This window comes from Pteropus medius, unplaced genomic scaffold, assembly GCF_902729225.1.
Source record: "Pteropus medius unplaced genomic scaffold, Ma_sr-lr_union100, whole genome shotgun sequence".
Taxonomy (NCBI): Eukaryota; Metazoa; Chordata; class Mammalia; order Chiroptera; family Pteropodidae; genus Pteropus; species Pteropus medius.
The window spans coordinates 10891848-10911147 of record NW_024349802.1 but is presented as its reverse complement, the minus strand read 5'-3'; the positions used below and the strand labels follow the sequence as shown (position 1 = coordinate 10911147).

Sequence of the window (19300 nt, the reverse complement as noted above, 5' to 3'; positions counted from 1 at the left end):
CTAAATGGATATCTGTCTTTACAGATAGGCTTATATAAGCCTGGACAATTTACTTTAAAAAATTTACTATTAGTTACCTCTAAGAAGTGGGCTTTGAAGGGTCAGTAAGGGTGAGAAAGAGGACTTTCACTTTTCACCTTATACTGACACCATATTTTTATAATTTTAAAAGGAAGATGTCACACCTACACATACAGTATATGCATAGATTCTTATGACAGAAAATTAAGAGTCATAAACTTCACCAAAGTCCTTTCTTTAGAAATTTTATTTTTCTTTTAACTTACTAAAATAAAAGACTACAAATCTAAAATTAACATTTAAAAACTGGTGTTTAAGAATCTCTATTCTGAACAATGGGTACATTTCAATAAGGTCCATGCAACTTCTGACTTTAAGACCTTTGACAGCTAAGGAACATATTCATTGTGCCTGAAGAAAAACAAAACATATATTTATCCTAATATTTAAAACAAGAACCTAAGATCCCAAACAGTGGAATTTCTTAAGGTAGCACAATTCTAATATATAAAATTTACAAACGACCCAAGCCCCTGCCTCAAGCTAAAAGGTCTTTTGACTTAGCCAGCAAGGAAAAGGAACTGTTTTTTCTCAGCTAAAAGCTCTAATAGTGAATAGAAAAAACGGTCCTTAGAGTATCTATACCTCTGTATACCAAATGTATAAGACGTTGACTAATTCTAGAGCAAATATGCTAGGCCTCTATGTTTCTTACTTATTTCTCACCTAGTCCTGCCCCATTTGGGGAATTAAACAAACTCCACTCTCAAACTACAAACTCATTATCTCTCTGGATGTCTAGATTCTAAATACTTGGTTCTAAAACGTCTGTGAAAGATGAAAATAAAGGTTTTAGTATTATTCATCAAATGACAGTTTGGTGTGTTTTTTGAACAATATTATTTATGGTCGTCACACTGGTAATTCAAAGGCAATAATATGGGAGAAGACAGCTCATCCTGTCAGAGAGGAAAGAGAAAAGGCAAGAAATATGCTTGGGCGAAATAGGTCACTTCATTCACAAAGGCAAAGACTACACATTACCACATGTGCTCTACAGCAGACTAGGTACTCCAGGAATTTCTCTATGTGATATGGGAGAACGGGACGCAAAACCAAAATTTCCTTTCTCCATAGGTTAAGAAAGAATCTACATACACACTGAGCATCATCTCAGATAAGGCTAAAGTCTCTGGGTACCCTAGAAACCCCCACTCCAAAACTGAGGTCTATGTATATACTTAATATCAAAATCCTTTTTAGGCACAGAAAACTTAAGTAAACAGGAGAATAAGGGGGTCTTTTACTATTAGCTTAAATGGGTAAAGGAATCATGAGTAAACATAAAAAAACCCACGAAAGGTATGGATTCTGCTCATAGCTTTAACCACATGGTATGCCAATTTCAAATGAAATGCTGTGTGTGTGTGTGTGTGTGTAAGCCTCACAGAAACGGTTACTTCAAAAGCTCATTTCCAAGATCTAACACATGAGTCCAAAGAGTTAGAGATTTGTGACTTTGGAGGCTCCGCTAGCATTCTACCTCTGAAGAAATTTAAGACTACTACTTATGTAAAAGCAAATAGTGTTTTGTTTTGTTTTTTATTTCACCTATGTTAATTATGTTAAAATAATCCAGAAAATCAAGGACTTAGACCCTTTCGGTCTTACAAATTTCAAAGAAAAATAGACTGTAGAGCCTAAATATATTCCCACTTTATTTCCTAGGTAAAAAGTATACATGTTCTAGGTTCATCTCTCATAAAGGACAAAAGAAAAAGGATAAAGGATAAAGGATAAAGGAAAGCCTCCCACAAGCCCAAGAGTGGAGGTGAAATTCAAAGATACAGACATTCAAGGGACTAACTCTCTTACAACCTATACACTATTTTTTTCCGAAGCAAAACGTTGGGGTCAGAATGTATGAAGGTTTTAAATCTAAAGGAACCCCTGTTCAGACCTAGAAGGTAAAACTGTGCATTAACTGTATTTTGCAACCCACAAATACAGTTTCTCCTATTCCTCTCAAATACAACAGCCAGGACAGTTGTACACAAAGAGAAATCCCTGTACTTTAACACCAAGATCAGAGGTTACAATAATTGGTCATAGGAAATGAACCAAGCACCTTAGAACCAAAATAGAATATACTCTGAGCACTCAGAACAATAGTCATCACAGTACAGGACTATATACAAGCCATAGGGAAGAGGAAGAAAGTACATATATAAATTATCTCCTTCTCTAGAGCTCAAAAGATGACGTCTACTATCCTAGATTGCTCAGACCTAAAAAGACCCAAGATATACATAAGAGTTAAAAGAAATGAAGGACTTTATAACTAAATTCTCTCACTGCAGAAGGTGTCCATAGGGTGCCCACCTTCTCCAAGCCAAAAAATCTCGACTTCATCTATCCTGCTACTCTGAAGTCCAAAAATGCAAGGGAACTTCCTTTTCCTGTCTAACTTCACAAAAGGTCCCAGGTGCAAGACTCACGTGATTTTTCAGTGTAACAGCAGCGAGCTCCGTAATACTCGCCTGTTTCAAACTAAAGAAGGGAATTAAGAACCCGACTTAAATACACAGGTAAGGCATAAAACAAATAAATGTCCAGCCCCTCGACTTTAGGGAGACGGATGTGGAAATGCTCTTTGAGCTAGCAAGCTCTGCCTCCCTGTCTCTGTCTCAATCTCTCCCCTCTCCCTCTTTCTGTCTCGTTCTCTCAGTACCAAGGGCAGGGACTCTGGCAAGACCCCGCCCCCCCAACAGCAAAGCGGGGTGGGCGGGAGGTAGCCTAGCGAGTCCTTCTTCCCGCGCGAAGCTCAGAGACCAAAGGACTCCCCATTGTGGGTCTACAGACGGTGACGGGAACCGGTCCGGCTCCAGCCGCGGGCTGAAGAGTAAGCTGAGGGCGCACTAGGCCCGCACCAATGCCACTGCCGCCTTGGAGCCGATCGCTGTCAGAGAACGACTCCGCCCGCGCAGCGGGAGGGTGGCCCCTGCCTTGTGCCGGACCAGAGAGCATTCATGCCCCACGCTGTGTGGGAGGTGGGGGTCCTGGAGCCGTACCTCGGACACTTCGTCTTCGTCGCTGCCAGAGGCACCACCTCCACCCCCGGTCCTCAACACAGCAGCCGCCAACTTGAAATCCAGCGCCGCGTCCCCTCCGCCCGCACCGCTGCCTCCGCCACCGACTCCCGGCGCGGGCCCGGCCTCCCCAAAGAGTCTCACGGTGCGGATCCCCAGTCCGACCCCTCCCGGCGGAGGCGGCTCCGAGGCCCCGGCTGGGGCGGATCGCGGAGCCACCGAGTCCAGGTCCTCCTCAAAGGAGGTGCCGCCGCCTCCGCCGTCGGTCAGCATGGTCGCACGCGGAGCCGGAGACACTGCCGAGTCACTCGCGGCCACCGCCGCCGCTGATCCCGGGAACGAGAGGAGCAGCAGGAGGAAGAAGCGTCTCCTTCCCCCCGTCCCAGCAGCGCCACTAACTTCTCACTGCCTAACCTGCTGCCTCCCGCCCCCCACACTCGCCACTGGCTACAGCACCAAAGCGACTGCAGATCATTGGCCAAGGTGACCCGTCGCTCAGGCCCTTCGTCACGCGCTGCTCGCTGGCTCAGGGCCCCCAAGCTGCGTTGACCCGCGCAGGCCTAGGCGGTTGCGAACACCCGCCTCCTACACCCCGCGCGCTGACTTCCGGTCTTTTTCTATGTCTATTGGTCAAACTCTCTGACTATCGCATCACGACCTTAAAGTGGATTAGTTGGCCTTGTGGTCAGTCATAGTGACCCCTGACAATGGGAGACTTCATTGGCGCCATAAAATGTCGGTCACTTTGTCACAGGACGTCGCGTGGTATAATTGGCCGGTAAGAGTACCATTCATCCCGCCTCCATCTGAGGTGACGGGAAAGGGTTGGGGAATTTCCACTTCTGATAAAAATGACGGCTGAGGTGACGACCCGTAAGAATTAGTGGGATTTGGAGTAGAATTTACTGTGCGTTCAGGGAGGCTTCTACGTCAAGTATGTAAGAGGCACAGAGGCATCGCAGTTCCCACCTGTCGCTCTCGGCGGAGCGCGGAGACTGCGGCCGGAGGTTTGCTGTACGAGGATTGGAGGAAGAAGACATCAGTCCCAGCTAGGCTCCACCTTCCTGCCGGGCCCTGGTTGGAGGAGCCGAGCGTCAGTCACTAAAACAGTCGCCCCTTTGGGACAGGTGAGGCTGCCTAACTTATCAGCCTCAGGCTCTTTGGGCCGGAGGAGAGGGTTGCGAGAGGCAAGGCGCAGGGCCAGTCCTGCTGCACGCCTCCCGCCTTTCCGAGGGGAGCCGTCCGTACGGAGCTCAGGGAACCATAAAGGCTGCTTGGGATGGCCGCCTGGAGGCGATTCTGCCTGCCCGCGTGCCAGGACGTGGCTGGGCGCGGCAGTTCTACTACCTGCGGGCGGGATCGCCCCGCGGGGCCGCGTTCTCTTGCTTGTGGAAGGCGGCAGGCCTGAGGGCTGGACAGCGCCATGCCTCAGTACTGGGAACTGTCCCACTAAGGAAGGTGGGAAAGCCGCGGAGAGCGCGCGGAGTCGGACTGCGGGGTCGAACGCAGTGCTTAAGAGTGCGTGTTCTGGAGCAGTTTCGAGTTCTGGTGCTGCCACTTATTTGCTGTGTGACCTCAGGGCGTTTGTTGTTTAATCTCTGTGACTTTCAGTTGGTTTATCTGTCTAAGGCGGGTTATAGTACCTCCCTCATTTGGTTGCTGGTATGAATAAATTAGATAATAACATAAGGCGCTTAGTAAAGTTTCATACTTACAGTAAAGACTTATTTTTGTTAGCTACTCTTCCTTCAGGAGCCCTCCCTCACCTGCCCCTGGGTCCAGCCATCCAAACCAATTCTTATCAGATCTCTGTGATGCAAAACAAAGCTAGCTAAGGGGATCTTTCCTCCTCTAAGGATCTCTACCTCTGTTATCTCTCTCTGTTTCCTTTGTCAATAAAGAGGGGTTTAAAAATGCTCATGCTCCAACTAATCCTATGATCAAAGATCACAAGAAAGGCATTTTGTGAAGTTTGTATGGCAAATGTCCTTTGACCCAGAGAGTGTCTATAGAATTTTTAGTCAACATGTTGGCTAAAAGCAAATGATTTGGCATTGTCTCCTCTCTTGGAACTTTCACAAAGGACTTTGTTCTCTCTCTCTCTCTCTCTCTCTCTCTCTCTCTCTCTCTCTCTCTCTATATATATATATATATATATATATATATATATATTTAGACGAGGCAACCCTTGGTTGACCTCACAGATTGCAAGGACCTTGTCAGCTTACAACTCCTTATTTTGTATTTTTTTTACGCCTACAGCACTTGGTCTTTCTAGGTGGTCTCCCATCCAAGTACTAACCAGGTCCGACCCTGCTTAGCTTCCGAGATCAGAGGGGATTGGGCTTGTTCAGGGTGGCATGGCGGTAGACTACAGAGAACTTTGTATATCTTGATTGTGCAGTATTTAATATTTTACCTCTTTGAACTAGAATCTGAAAATTTTATAAAGAATATAATGATTTTTAAAAAGTACTTTTAAAATGGATTCTGCTAGACATTTAAAGAACATTTTGAAGATTATGAACATTTCTTTGGCTTGATAATTGTTCATTTTGGCATTTCACATGCAAAAAAAAAGACTGTTTTCTATGACATGTTAGCAGAAGGAATATTTTTAGATAATAAGTCGTTCAAAGGCAAAAAGGTTGTGTATCTTTCTAGAAAACTATTTTAATGTAAATGCCATGTACATAGGCTTTAGTTAGAATTTGTTGAACTTAATTAGCCCATATCCTCAGTGTTGTCTAAGGCATGTATGACTAGGTTACAACCCAACTAATAGCTCCAACAAAAGAAACCCAGCACTGCCCAACCCACTTCAAAGCTGGATTATCCAGAATTGGTATGGATACATCCTTAGGCAAAAACAGGTATTGACTGGTGCAGCATTACAAAGGAACTACTTGTCATTCCTACCACTAATACAAAATAATTTCTGATGCAACTCCTTGAACAAACTCATTAAATTCTTTAAACAAATGTAATGAATCTCAAGGACAGAGAGAAAGGAAATATGAGTATATACATTTTCCCCAGTATATTTGAGAGAGAAAAATACTCTCTCAGTATATAAAAAATACTGTACTCAGTGCCTAGCAACCAACCATGAGTATTGCCAGGAAAATATGAGCAGTAATCTTTGTTTCTCCTGGACCTTTACCTAAGACATTTATTGCCTTAGTTTGACAGTCAGTGTGGAAGTTAGGAATTCCAAATCTCCTAGATTTTGGTGACTGCTATATAGGGTCTGTATTAAAAAAATGATTGAATATTTGCATATATACCACATTCATGTGGTTTTATAAATGAGAAAACTAGTTGGTTAATATAATATATAAAATCACAATGAGTTCAATATAAAATATCAACAAATATGTGAGTTAGTGTGTAACCTTAGTTTTGATATGTTGTATCTTAAGATGATATTTACTACTGAGAGAAAAGTAATACACTGATTTTTCAAATGCTGAATAAATCGTAGAGAGCAAAATCCCTCTTAAAAGTATATTTGTTAGAAATGTGCATTAGTCTTTCAGATAGGGAAGAAAAGGCAAAAAGGGAACACTGTATACCTCAAGGTATTCCACAAAAGTTGTAGATAAAGGGAATTTAGCTATAGATAGATCTTTCACTGCAACCTGTGTTTCCTCAAGACATTTAATTTCTGCATGTCAGTCCATCTCAGTTCAGTCCATTTATATAAGGAAAGAAGGTTTGGTAAACCAAATTTATTACATTTGGATGTTACAACCTTTGTAATAACCCTATCAAGATTTTACCCATTTTACAGATGAAGAAATTGAAACTCCAAAAAGGTTAAGTAACTTACCCAAGCTTATTAGGCCATTATGTGGAATAGCTATGATTTGAATTTATCTCTGCTTCATCACAAAACTCATGCTCTTCCCACTATATCACATTGATTCCATGTTATCCCTTATGGCTAAGGAACTTCATCAATCAGGTAATCTGATATAATACTCCAACATTATATCCTTCTCATAAACCTGCTAATTAACCTTGTAGGTTAAGTTATCCCTAACTACCACCAAATCCACCATCTTCTTCCTTTGTAAATTAAACATTTAATTTAAGACTTATATCCTGATTTCTGCAACTATATTATTAGTTTCATAGATCATATAATTTCATGTTTAAAAATCTGAATAGTCAGAGAACCAGGCAAAATGATGTAGATGATAGAAGCTTCGCTCATCCTCTCTTGCTACCACATCAAAGTTGAGATGGAAATATGGAGTAAACAGCACTCAGAGTCACATGGGGGTCTAGATGAAGACTAGCACTACAACTAAAGTGAGAAATAAGAAATTGCCCTGCAGAGGTTAGAGGTAGGAGGGGGTGAAGACACAAGGCTGCTAGGTCCCTAGTGGCTGAGCGAGACAGAGGCTACGGCAGCTGCAGATGCCTCTTAAAGGGGCTGTGTCTGCCAGCAGATTTTCACAGTGCTCTGAGCACCACCGCTGTGTCAGCTGCTTGGGGGTCACCAGGGACTTACAAGGGGACACTGAGTTTTCAAAGCAAAGGCTGGAGGTGAGGCTTTTTACCGAGCAGAAGTGCAGGCAGTATCCATTGTTACTCTGTTGAGCCCTCCCCGCTTCCAGTGTGTGGATGCAGCACTGCCATAGCTGAAACATCATCAAACTGGATAACAGAAGTTGCTCTGCCCAGAGGATTCCTTGAAACTCTGCCTCCCCCAACTCACGGCCCCACCCAAACTACATTCAGCTGTGTCCTCCGCAAGTTCTGTGCCACTTGCTGAGCAGTATCAAGACTCACACTAGTGGCAGCTGACCTTGGTTTCTGGCGTGGCTTCTTGAGGCAACTATAAACACTGCATCTGTAGATTGCTTGCTGAATCTTCACAGGTGGCCCTGGGAGGGGCACAGGCTGGGGCTAAACTTGGCCTGCAGCTGAACCCCTCTCAGGACTGTGCTATTGGACACCTACTACACAAAGCCACGCTAATAAGACCGGAGACTTAGGAGCTTGGATTAATACGTAGAAACACAGAAAGAGAGCCAAAATGGGAAGACAAAAAAGCAGAAACCATATGAAAGAACAGAACATAGATCAAGGAAAAATGGAATCAAGCAATTTCACAGATGCAGAGTTCACTGGTTATAAGGATGCTCAATGAAATTAAGGGAAATGTAGATGAATTCAGTGAGAACTTTAACAAAGAGATAAAAAGCATAAAGATGGAAATGGAAATTATAAAAGAGAACCAATCAGAAATGAAGAATACATTATCTGAGGTGAAGAGTATATTAGAGGGAATCAACAGAGTGGAGGAAGAAGAGAATCCAAACACCGATATAGAGGATGGGGAAGCCAAGGATACCCAATGAGAACGGCAAAAAAAAAATTAACCAAGAATATAATAATAATTTAAGGAGACTGTGGGACAAAATTAAGGGCAACAACATCCATGTCATAGGGGTACCTGAAGAGGGAGAACAAGAAGTCGAATATATATTTGAAGAAATAATGATGGAAAACTTCCCTAACCTGATGAAGGAAATAGACATACAACCCCAGGAAGCTCAGAGAATTCCCCCAAAAAATGAGCCAAAAGAGGCCCATACCAAGACACATCATAATTAAAATGCCAAAGTTAAATACAAAGAATCTTAAAAGCAGCCAGAGAAAAGCAATCAGTTGCCTACAAGGGAGTTCTCATAAGACTGGCAGCTGATTTCTCAAAAGAAACTTTGCAGGACAGAAGGGCTTGACACAAAATATTCAAATGGTTGAAAACCTAGGATCTACAACCAAGAATACTTTGTCCAATAAAGCTATCATTTCAAGTCGAAGGATAGGTAAAGAGCTTCTCAGACAAAAATAAACTAAAAAAATTAATCAACACCAAGCCAGTATTACAGGAATTGTTGGGGAGACTTCTTTAAGAAGAAAAAACATGTATCTAAATCATAAATAAAGAATGGTAATAACTACCTATTTATCAACAGGTACCTCAAATAAAAAAGAGTTAAGTGCTTCAACCAAAAAATAGGGAAGCTGAATGGATAAGAAAACAAGCCCTCTACATATGCTGCCTACAAAATACTCACTTCAGATTAAAAGACAGACTTAAAGGAAAGGGATGGAAAAAGACATTGCCTTGATGGAGGGTATTGTGCTGAATGAAATAAATCAAAGACAAATACCACATGATTTCACATACATGTGGAATCTAAAGAACAAAATCAACAACAACAAAATGGAAACAAACTCATAGATACAGAGAATATTTTGAGGGCTACTAGACGGGGGTTAGGGCGATAGTTAAAAAGGGCAAAGGGATTAAGAAGTATAAATGGATAGATACAAAATAGTAATGGAAATATACAATGTAGCATAAGGAAAATAGTCAACAATGTTATAAAAAAATACGTAAGGGGGAGAGGGGTACATGATTTAGTGGGGTGGCCACTTCATGAGTTATTACTATGTTGTACAACTGAAATGAATATATTATTGTGTCTCAACTATAATTGGAAAAAAACCTCATTGAATTGTATAATGTAAGTATGAGCAACTAATTGTCTATTATGCTTCAGTAAAGCTGGGGGGAAATTTTTTTAAAAATCTGAATAGTTACTATATTCATGTTGTTCACATTTTAGGAATTTAAAGAGTACAATGAAAGGAGTCCATTATTTTTCCCACTAATCACCCAGATCCCCTCTCACAAGCAAACTGTATTATTAGGTTTTTAAATATACATATATATATACACATATATATATGTATATTTAAAAACCTAATAATATATATATACAATTCTATTTATGTCATTTTCCTTTGTATCACAAATGGCGGCATACTATACACACTTCTGTATCTTACTTTTGTCACCTAATTTATTCTAGAGATATTCCATGTCAGTATATAAAGCAATCTGTCATTCTTGTTTGCTACTTCATAGTATTCTGTTGACTGAGTATACCATTTATTTGTCCAGTTCTGCAATGATGGACATTTAGATTGTTTCTCTTTGGGGGAGTGGTTAACAAACAGTGCTGTAGATGTCTACTGTCTGACCTACTCTCTATCCTCTAGGAAATACTGGACACATTAGTTTAACTGAAAAGTCATAGAAGTGCAACTAGACTGAAAGCTACCACTAATTTGAGCTATAGTTGAATATACCTGCAAGATGTCTAGCAATATCTAGGAAATGGGCATATTTTAAAAAATAAGGAGCTATGCCTGCAGCTGGACCACCATGAAGCCCAAGAAAATTATAGCAAATTATTCAGAAAGTTTCCGGGAGTTTATTCATGTATTCTGTTACTGAGTCTACCCTTCCTGAAAAGGGACAAAAATATACGCACACATACACACAAATACAGATTTGACCACTAGATGTTTCATCCTTGCTGCCCGCCTAACAAGAATGAGGCAAGTAAATGATGATACCCCTTTTGATTATACATTTTTAGCTCCAGGAATAGTTTTTTTCCCCCAAAACTTTTAAATGAATATATAATGAATGAATGCATAAATACCTCTTATGGTGGCAGTCACACAGGTTCTCAACAAAGGGGACAGGAAGGAGCAATTAATATCCATGGGGCTCTGCCAGGATTCCTTAATCCTTGAATTGTTGGATGAAGGACTGCATGTCAAAGAGAATATGCACTGGGTTCTTGAGAGGAAGTAGGATTTGGTGGCAGGTTCTCCAAGCTGGGAGTCAGAAATACCAAGTTCCCTTCAGGTATACTTCTGTGTGTGATGCTCTTAGACCTAAGAAATTTGTTTGTCTATTTGACCTTTAAAGGTATGCTTTAAAGGTACATAATTTCAGAGGCATTTTATATCACAAAATATAGTCAGTACTTCAAATCAAATACCACATGTGCATAAAAAAAGTATAGTAGATTATGCATGAAATCAAGATTAATAGTAATTATCTTTGGTTAGTGGAATATAGAGAGATTTAGAAAATTATTTCTTTTTAAGAATATTTATATTTTCTGAGATTTTTTAGTTTTCCTAAAGTGAGTATATACTTTTTATGTAATAAATTAAAATATTTCAAATAAATTTTGCAAGTTTTTCATCTATTCAACCAACATTTATTTAATTTCTGCTATGTGCATGGTACCGTGCCAAGAGCTTTAGAGAAAACATAAAAGCAGAAGATTTAATGTATTTCCTTTTAATTACACTGATGCATATACTATGATAATTAGATAAAATGCACTTGGAATAATAGAGAACAGTCTTAAACAACAGAAAATCAAATTCACAATAGTATAACAAACTTTTACAGAATTGAGTAGGTAGGAAGTAAAAGAGAAATCAAAATGGAGTGAGTTTGTTTAGGAAAAAGCTTTATGATCATTTTGAGCTAGGACACTGAGGGAAATAGAAGAGATAAAGCATTTCAAATGGAGAGGAATGATAGAAATGACAATGAAAAATTGAACGTCTTCAAATTGTGTGTCAGGATGGTAAAGAGAATAACTTGGTCAATGCAGAGAAATCAGAAAAGGAATTAAAGAGAAATTTGGTTAAATAAATGTTGAATACTGGACTGAAAGCTTTCAATTTTTTTCAATAGGCCTCCCACCACAGTTCTTGAAAGTTACCGAGCAGTTACCGAGATAAAAATTGCTATAAAGGAAGATTACAATTTTTTGTTGTTGTTTTGGCTGCATTGTATAAGGTGGGTTGGAACAAAGAAATACTGGAGTCTCCTAAACAAGCAGTCTTGCTGTTGTGCTTAGTCTGGGTGTGAGGTAATGAAGGCCCAGATTGGAAGAGTGGCAATCAAAATGCAAAAAAAGGAACTGTCAGCAAGCATAAAGAATCCACATGACTTGGGGAACAAAGGAGTATAAGAACAAACGTTACTCCAGAGAAATCAATACAAACTTTCTGAAGAGAAATGTGGCATTGTATATCAGGATCCTTTCTTTAAATTTTTATTTCCGCCCATTAGAATGGCGAAAATCCAAATGAATAACGGTACCAATTGCTTGCAAGGATGCAAAGCAACAGGAACTCTCACTGCTAGTGAGAATGCAAAGTGGTGTAGCCACTTTGGAAAAGAGTTTGGAAGTTTCTTATAAAGCTAAACATAGTCTTACCATACAATCCACAATTGCACTCCTAGGTATTTACCCACTGATTTGAAAACTTATATCCACATTTTTTTAATGGCTGAGTAATATTCCATTGTATATATGAGCCATAACTTCTTTATCCAATCATCAGTTGATGGGCATTTAAGTTGCTTCCATATCTTGGCTATTGTAAATTGTGTTGCCATGAATATTGGGGTGCATAGATCTTTATGAATTATTGTTTTGGTTTTCTTTAGATAAATACCCAGAAGTGCAATTGCTGGGTCAAAAGGTATATCCATTTTTAATTTTTTGAGGAACCTCTATACTGTTTTCCATAGAGGCTTTACCAATTTGCAATCTCCCCAACAATGTATGAGGGTTCCCTTTTCTCCACATCCTCGCCAACACTTGCTGTTTTTTGATTTATTGATGATAGCCATTCTGACAGATGTGAGGTGATATCTCATTGTGGTTTTAATTTGCATTTCTCTGATGATTAGCGACCTTGAGCATCTTTTCATATGTTTCTTAGCTATCTGTATTTCTTCTTTGGAGACGTATCTGTTCAGGTCTGCTGCCCATTTTTTAATTGGATTGTTTGTTTTTTTGTTGTTGAGTTGTATGAGTTCTTTATATATTTGGATATTAACCCCTTATCAGATGTATCATTAGCTAATATCTTCTCCCAAGCAGTCGGTTATCTTTGTGTTTTGTTGATAGTTTCCTTTGCTGTAGAAGCATGGGATTTTTTAGGGTAGTAAAATTCTCTATGATATTGTATTTTGTATGATGCTATAATGGTGGATATATGGTACTATCTATTTGTCAAAACCCATAGAACTTTACTGTACAGAGTGAACATTAATGTATGAAAAAATTTTTTTAATCATATAGTAGGTCAGGGACTTCCAGAATGGAATGCTGAATATGACAGTAGAATCTAATTGTATCACAAATGTGTGAAACAGCCTCACTGAAGGGAGTGGAGGAAGAAGGTGCTGACCTATATAACTCTAGAAATGAGTGATGGCTCTAAGACTAAAGTCCAAATGAGCAGCACATAAGAACTATACTGTAGTTAATAAAATTGTTTCCCATGGGGATATGATATGCATTAACAGTTCTGAAACCACTATGTACGTGTACTGGAATTGTAAATGGATGGCAGATGGTGGGGGCTTAGTTTTTCACTGTCGGAAGTAGGAGATTGTAGATAAATGTGGGGAGGAAGCTAGAATGATTTATGTGGTAGTAGATCAGATCTGGAGACATCAGTATGAACTCATTTAGTTTAATATAGTTACAAATGGATACATGTAGAAACATGTATAGGTATGTGTATATGCCCAAGATAGTTTATACACATATTTTTCCTTGCTCTGTCAGTGAAGGGGACCTAGAAACACGCACACCTTGCACCCAGATCTTGGTTTTCAATAACATTCTCCAATAAAAGGAACCATGGCTCCTTGGAGAAGTGACTAATTCTAGGACTGGGGCAGGAAATATACGAGATGAGCCTGGAGCATCTTATAATGCCAGAAAGTAAGAAGATACTAAACTCACACAAAATAATGAGGGTATATCAAAGAGATATAAGAGCTAACTGAAAGAGCCCCCAGCGGCCAAAGCTGAAACATTTTGAGCAAAGAAATAAGTAGTATTGGATTATAATCCAAAACATAACATATATATTCATGAGTCCATACGGATATAAATAAATGATTGCACGAATAAGTAAATTGGGAGAACAGATAAATTTTCCGTGCAGAAGAATTCCAAATTTATGTAATACTCTGCTCTCAAGGAAGTGAAGCATTAACTCCCCTCTCCTAAGTGTGGGCTGTACACAGTGACATTCTTCCAAAGAGTACAGTATGCAAGTTGAGGGGGGATAATTTTACATTAAAGAAACCTGACAAACACTGTCTCAGCCAGGGGATCAACAACAGTGATAGGTCATGTTGATATTATGTCACCTTGATATTATGTACAAGAAAAGTCTGAGAAACTGTCATCATCAAGGGTAGCCTAAGGAGACATAATGGCTAAATACTGGACCGAAGGCTTTCAGGTTGGTTCAGTAGGCCTCCCACCTATTATCCTGGTATCCTGGATGGGATCCTGGAACAGAAGGACGTGAGGTAAACATGAAGGAACTCTGAATAGAAATCTGAATAAAGTGTGGATCTTAATAATAACATATCAATTAGCTAATAATGTATCACTGTTGCTTCATTAATTAGGACAAATGTACTATTTTAATGTAAGATGTTGGTAATAGAGGAAACTGAGTATGGGCTTTGTGGGAACTCCACTATCTTTGCAACTTTTGTTTAAGTCTAAAATTATTCTTAAACTTACATTTTTTTATTTTTAATTTAAATTTTTTATTTTATTTTTATTAAAAATTAAAATTTTTCCAGTTTTATTAAGATATAATTGACATATAACATCATATTAGTTTAAGGTGTACAATTCAATGATTTGGTATATGTGTATATTGCAAAATGATTACTGCAATAAGTTTAGTTAACATACATTACCTCACATAATTACAATTTTTTTTCTTGTAATGAGAACTCTTAAGATCTACTTTTTTATGAAAATTTATTTTTTTGATGTCTATTCCTTTGGATTTCTAGAAATCTATTTTTAAGAGTTAATCAGACCTAGCAATAAAATATTATGTATAAAAAATTAATACAACCTAAATGTCTTAACAGGAAAATAGTTAACTCAATTTTGAGTCTATAGTCACTAAAAATGAAGTTCACGTTATATTAAAGAAAAAATAAAATTATAAAACAGAAGGTATATAATATTCCCAATACACACTAAATGAATAGAATATTCCCATACATCAAAATGGCATATACCAGATAGATTATCAATGGATGGTAGGATAATGGGTGATTTTTATTTATTTTATGTATTTGTGATTTCAGTTTTTCTATAAGTAATGTAAATATTACTCTGGTAATCAGAAGAAAATTTTAATCAAAGTTTATAGGAAAAAAGAATCACTACTTGTGTAAAATAGGGATTGATCAAATGGGATGTTTATGGAAATGTTAGAAAAATAAGCAGGAATAATCCTTTTTCAGGTACACAAGATGATGTTGGGTCCACTCTATGTGTTTGGTTTCAGACAGCAATAAGAAGAACTTAGCCAATATAGAACATTACATGATAAGTCAGCCAGAAACCCTTAAGAGAAACATACTGAACAGGAACACAGGTAAATATCTTCACTGTGATTGGAAACAACTTTTTTAAAGATGTCAAATTGTAGCTTTGCTTTTTGCAAAAGGAAGCATGTCTCTGAGAAAGGTCATGTGGTTAATAATGAAGATTAAGGCACTTTTCCCCATGGTGAATCCTTGGTAAATATATTTTGGCTATTACCTCTACTGAAAGATGCATACTGAAAACATGAGTACTAGCAACAATTCTGTGAGCTTCCCTCCACCCATCAGTACTAATTAAAAGGGAAGACCAAGAATCATAGTGAGGAATAAATACCAGCAAGTATATAGGGGTTCAGCCCAGATGACTTGGTCTATAGTTGTGCAAGCTCTCTGATAAAAATAGGGTTCTAAGAACTTGCAATCAATAGATCCTTTGGAAAAACCTAGAAGCTTACCATATGCATCACAATGAAATCTCCATCTCTCCTATCTCACATTTAGGAAACCTGAGGCTAACCACTCCAAAAGTACTGTTTCATAGATCCACTTGAACCCTGCAACTTGGGCAGCCATACCCACCTCTAGAAGCTCTCTGGTTGTACTGTGGCACTCTCCCACAGACTTTAGAAGGTCCCAGGGCTGGCGAAAGTTTGGAATCTCATGATCTGAGCACTTTCCTGATGAGAGAACAGTTAGATAGTAACCACCACAGCAAGAATCAGTTTATCTTCCAGATCCTGGTGGTCTGGCATGTAGTGAATCAGTACTTTTGAATCAGAAGGACCCTCGAGGAGTCCTTTAGTCTTCACACGGCCCTTTTTAATGAAGGAGGAACCAGAGACTGGGCATTAGGGTCACTATCTCCCAGGAAAATCTCTTAGGTGACCTCCATGACCCCATCCATTGCCCTGTGATGTTTCCTATGAGAATTAGAAATACATCATTGCTTACCAGTGTGAGGAGCAAGCAAGCCCAGGATTCCAACTTGGGGAGCAATTTTGGCTTATAAATGAGAACTGAGTCACTCTGAAGATTGACCTTGAAGACTCTTGAGTGTTTGAACTCAACTTAGTTTACCACACCCCTTGCTCATCAAGGCAGACCCATAAATCAGGAGACGCAGCATGGCATTCACCTGCAGGGCAGGTAACAGTGCCACCTCCCAGATATTCTTCCCCAAGGAAGAGCATGGTGTCTGCTATGGCCCCAAAAAGATACCTATAGAGAGTCTAGTTGAGACATAACTCTGATACAAGATCACAGGAACTATAAGAAAAATTGTGGTCAGGACTCTACCCTGAAACTTTTCACCTAAAGGGCCTTCTAAACTCTAAAAATTTTGGCACCTTTGGTGACAAGGAAGAAAAACACAACCAGGGTAGACTTCTCCATCTAGCAGATACAAAAGGTCTGTTAGTTGAAGAGGATTGCTTAACCATTACAAGGGTTATGTAGGACAGACATCTCAGAAGTGGGCAAGGCTGTCAGTAGCTTCTGAGATTTTGTGAAAGCTCTGGACTGTCCCAGTGCCTCTGCCCATAAGCTAGCAAGGTATTAACCAAAATTGAGACATAAGAAAGAGTCCAGAGAAAACAGCAATACTGTTCTGTGTTCCAGGGATTTCAGATGAATATTAAGATTCCTGGAGAGTGACTGAAGGACTCAAAAATATTTAAAAACCTCAGGAGCACTGGTGAGACCAGAGCCTGATCATCTCATTCCCCAAAATTGCTCTCACAGGTTAACTGTTGCCCTCTCATACACTATTAGCTTGAGTGTAAATCAATGAACAACCTGTGCCTTCAAATTTTTAAATGCACATACCCTTAGACTTAGCAAATCTACTGGGGGAATAGTGGCACAGGGACACTTACACATGAGCTCAAAAATATATGTACAAGGATATTCATTGAAACCATGCTTGCCCATCAATAAAGAAGTGGTTGAATAAGTTGTGGTACAGCTATAAAATGACCCAGTATACAATTCTTAAAAAGAATGAATGAAATCTTTAAGTCAAATGTTCATGGTACACTGCTGAGCAAAACAATTTTTCTGGTTTTGAGTAAAAATATCTTATTTGTATACTTATTTGAATTTGTTCACATATTGGCACTTTTATAATGAAAGAACTATTTCTAAAAGCACCCTAGTTATTACCTTAAAACTAAACTCTAGAGAATTAATAGATGATTTTATTTTTAAAAAATCTTTTTTTGTTGTTATAATGCTGTTTAGCCAATAAATTAAAATTGGTAGGAAAAAGCAAATTAAAATTTAGAATGCACTTTTCCAAGTCAAATATAGGTAATTACTCAGAGAAATGTAAACTTAGGGAAGAAATATTTTACTTATATTTCAACATAACACACATACACACACATATGTTATCAGAGTTCTCAAAATATGGTCTGGAGACTCCTGGAGACTCCAAGGCTTTTTCAGGAAGTCCATGAAATCAAAACTGTTTTCATTATAATTCTAAGGTATTACTTTTCACTGTTGACTTTTGCACCGATAGTACAAAAGCAATGGTGAGTAAAAATTGCTGTTGTCTTAACACGATTCAAGGTAGTGGTCAAACTGTATAGAGTTTAATGTAGTCTTTCCCACTGAGCACTCAAAGTGGAGGGGAAGCCAGTTTTACTAAGAATGTCCTTAATGATGCTGTAAAAATTAATTTTATTAAAACTCAATCCCTGAGCATATGTATTTTAAATATTCAGTATGAGAAAATGAGAAATATACATAGAACACTTCTGCTATACAATGGTTGTCTCAAGTATATTGATTGTCTCAAGGAAAAACAACTTGTACAACTATTCCAGTTGCAAGCTCAACTAACCACTTTTTCATGGAATACCATTTTTACTTGAAAGTATGACTAACAGAAAGTATGACTAACAGAATTTTGGTAATTCAGACTTGTGTATTTGCAGACATTTTCTGGAGCCTGCCACTTGAATGAAAATAGCTGACAGTATTTGTTTACAATTATAAAATTCAAGCTTTGGGGCAAAAAATAGGATTTTGGAAGATTGATTGATAGTTTCCCAAATATAAAGACTTTTCTGATGAGATATTATATAAAAATGTGTTTTTATATAATAAAATGTGTCAATATTTGCAAGATCTGCATAACTCAGTGAACCAGTATTTCTTAAATGATCAATGTATGATTTTACAAAACCATGCATGAGAAGAGGACCATATAAAGATAGACAAATGTATTTTAATGTAACAGTATGAAAAATTTATAGTATAGTTTCAACCTTTATAAAACTAATAGTTATTTAATTTTGGTGTGGTATTAAAGGGAATAATCACAATTATCTGAAAAAGCCATTAAAAATTCTTCTGTTTTCCAATCACATATCTGTATTAGTCCAAATTTTCTTCATATTTTTCAACCAAAACACTATATTGCATTTGACTGGATACTGAAGCAGATATGAGAATCCATCTGTCTTTTATTAAGCCAGGCATTAAAATTTTTACTCTTCTAATTAAGTTTTTGTTTTACAAAATATATTTTTCATTAAAATATGTTACTTATGTTCTCATTTATGAAATGAACTTACAGATTTTTAAAAATTCCTGTTTTAATTTCTGATATAGTAAATATCAATAGATAAAGCCCACATATATAAACAACTCGTTGGGTCATATAATAAATAAAAGCTCTTCAAGTGTTTAATAACTTTTAAGAGTGTGAAGGGGTTCTGACACCACAAATTTCATAATTGTTGCAGTACTATATAGCAGTACCAAGAGAGGTGGAAGAATGGTGGAGATGACCCATGGAAGCTGCTAGGTTTTGAATGTTTTTTTCCCACTCAGCCAACTCTCTCCCCACAGTCAGAGTTTGGGAACAAGAGCTCTGAAGTGTGCTCTGGAT

The 19300-nt window shown here is 38.4% G+C and overlaps 1 protein-coding gene and 1 pseudogene across 5 annotated transcripts in view; both read right to left on the bottom strand.

Moving 5' to 3' along the window:
• The window catches only part of ANKHD1 (ankyrin repeat and KH domain containing 1), a 90723-nt gene extending 87189 nt beyond the window's left edge, over nt 1-3534 (bottom strand). For 2 of the 5 annotated variants that reach the window (XM_039836287.1, XM_039836288.1), the window contains exon 1: nt 3093-3534. In XM_039836287.1, coding sequence (XP_039692221.1) covers nt 3093-3383 — 291 coding nt within the window. In that variant the 5' untranslated portion in view covers nt 3384-3534. The remainder of the gene's footprint in view (nt 1-3092) is intronic. The other 3 variants (XM_039836291.1, XM_039836290.1, XM_039836289.1) reach the window with 3 other exon arrangements.
• Nucleotides 3535-5363: 1829 nt separating this feature from the next.
• On the bottom strand, nt 5364-5482 carry LOC120581762 (uncharacterized; annotated as a pseudogene).
• Between the last annotated feature and the right edge of the window lie 13818 nt (nt 5483-19300).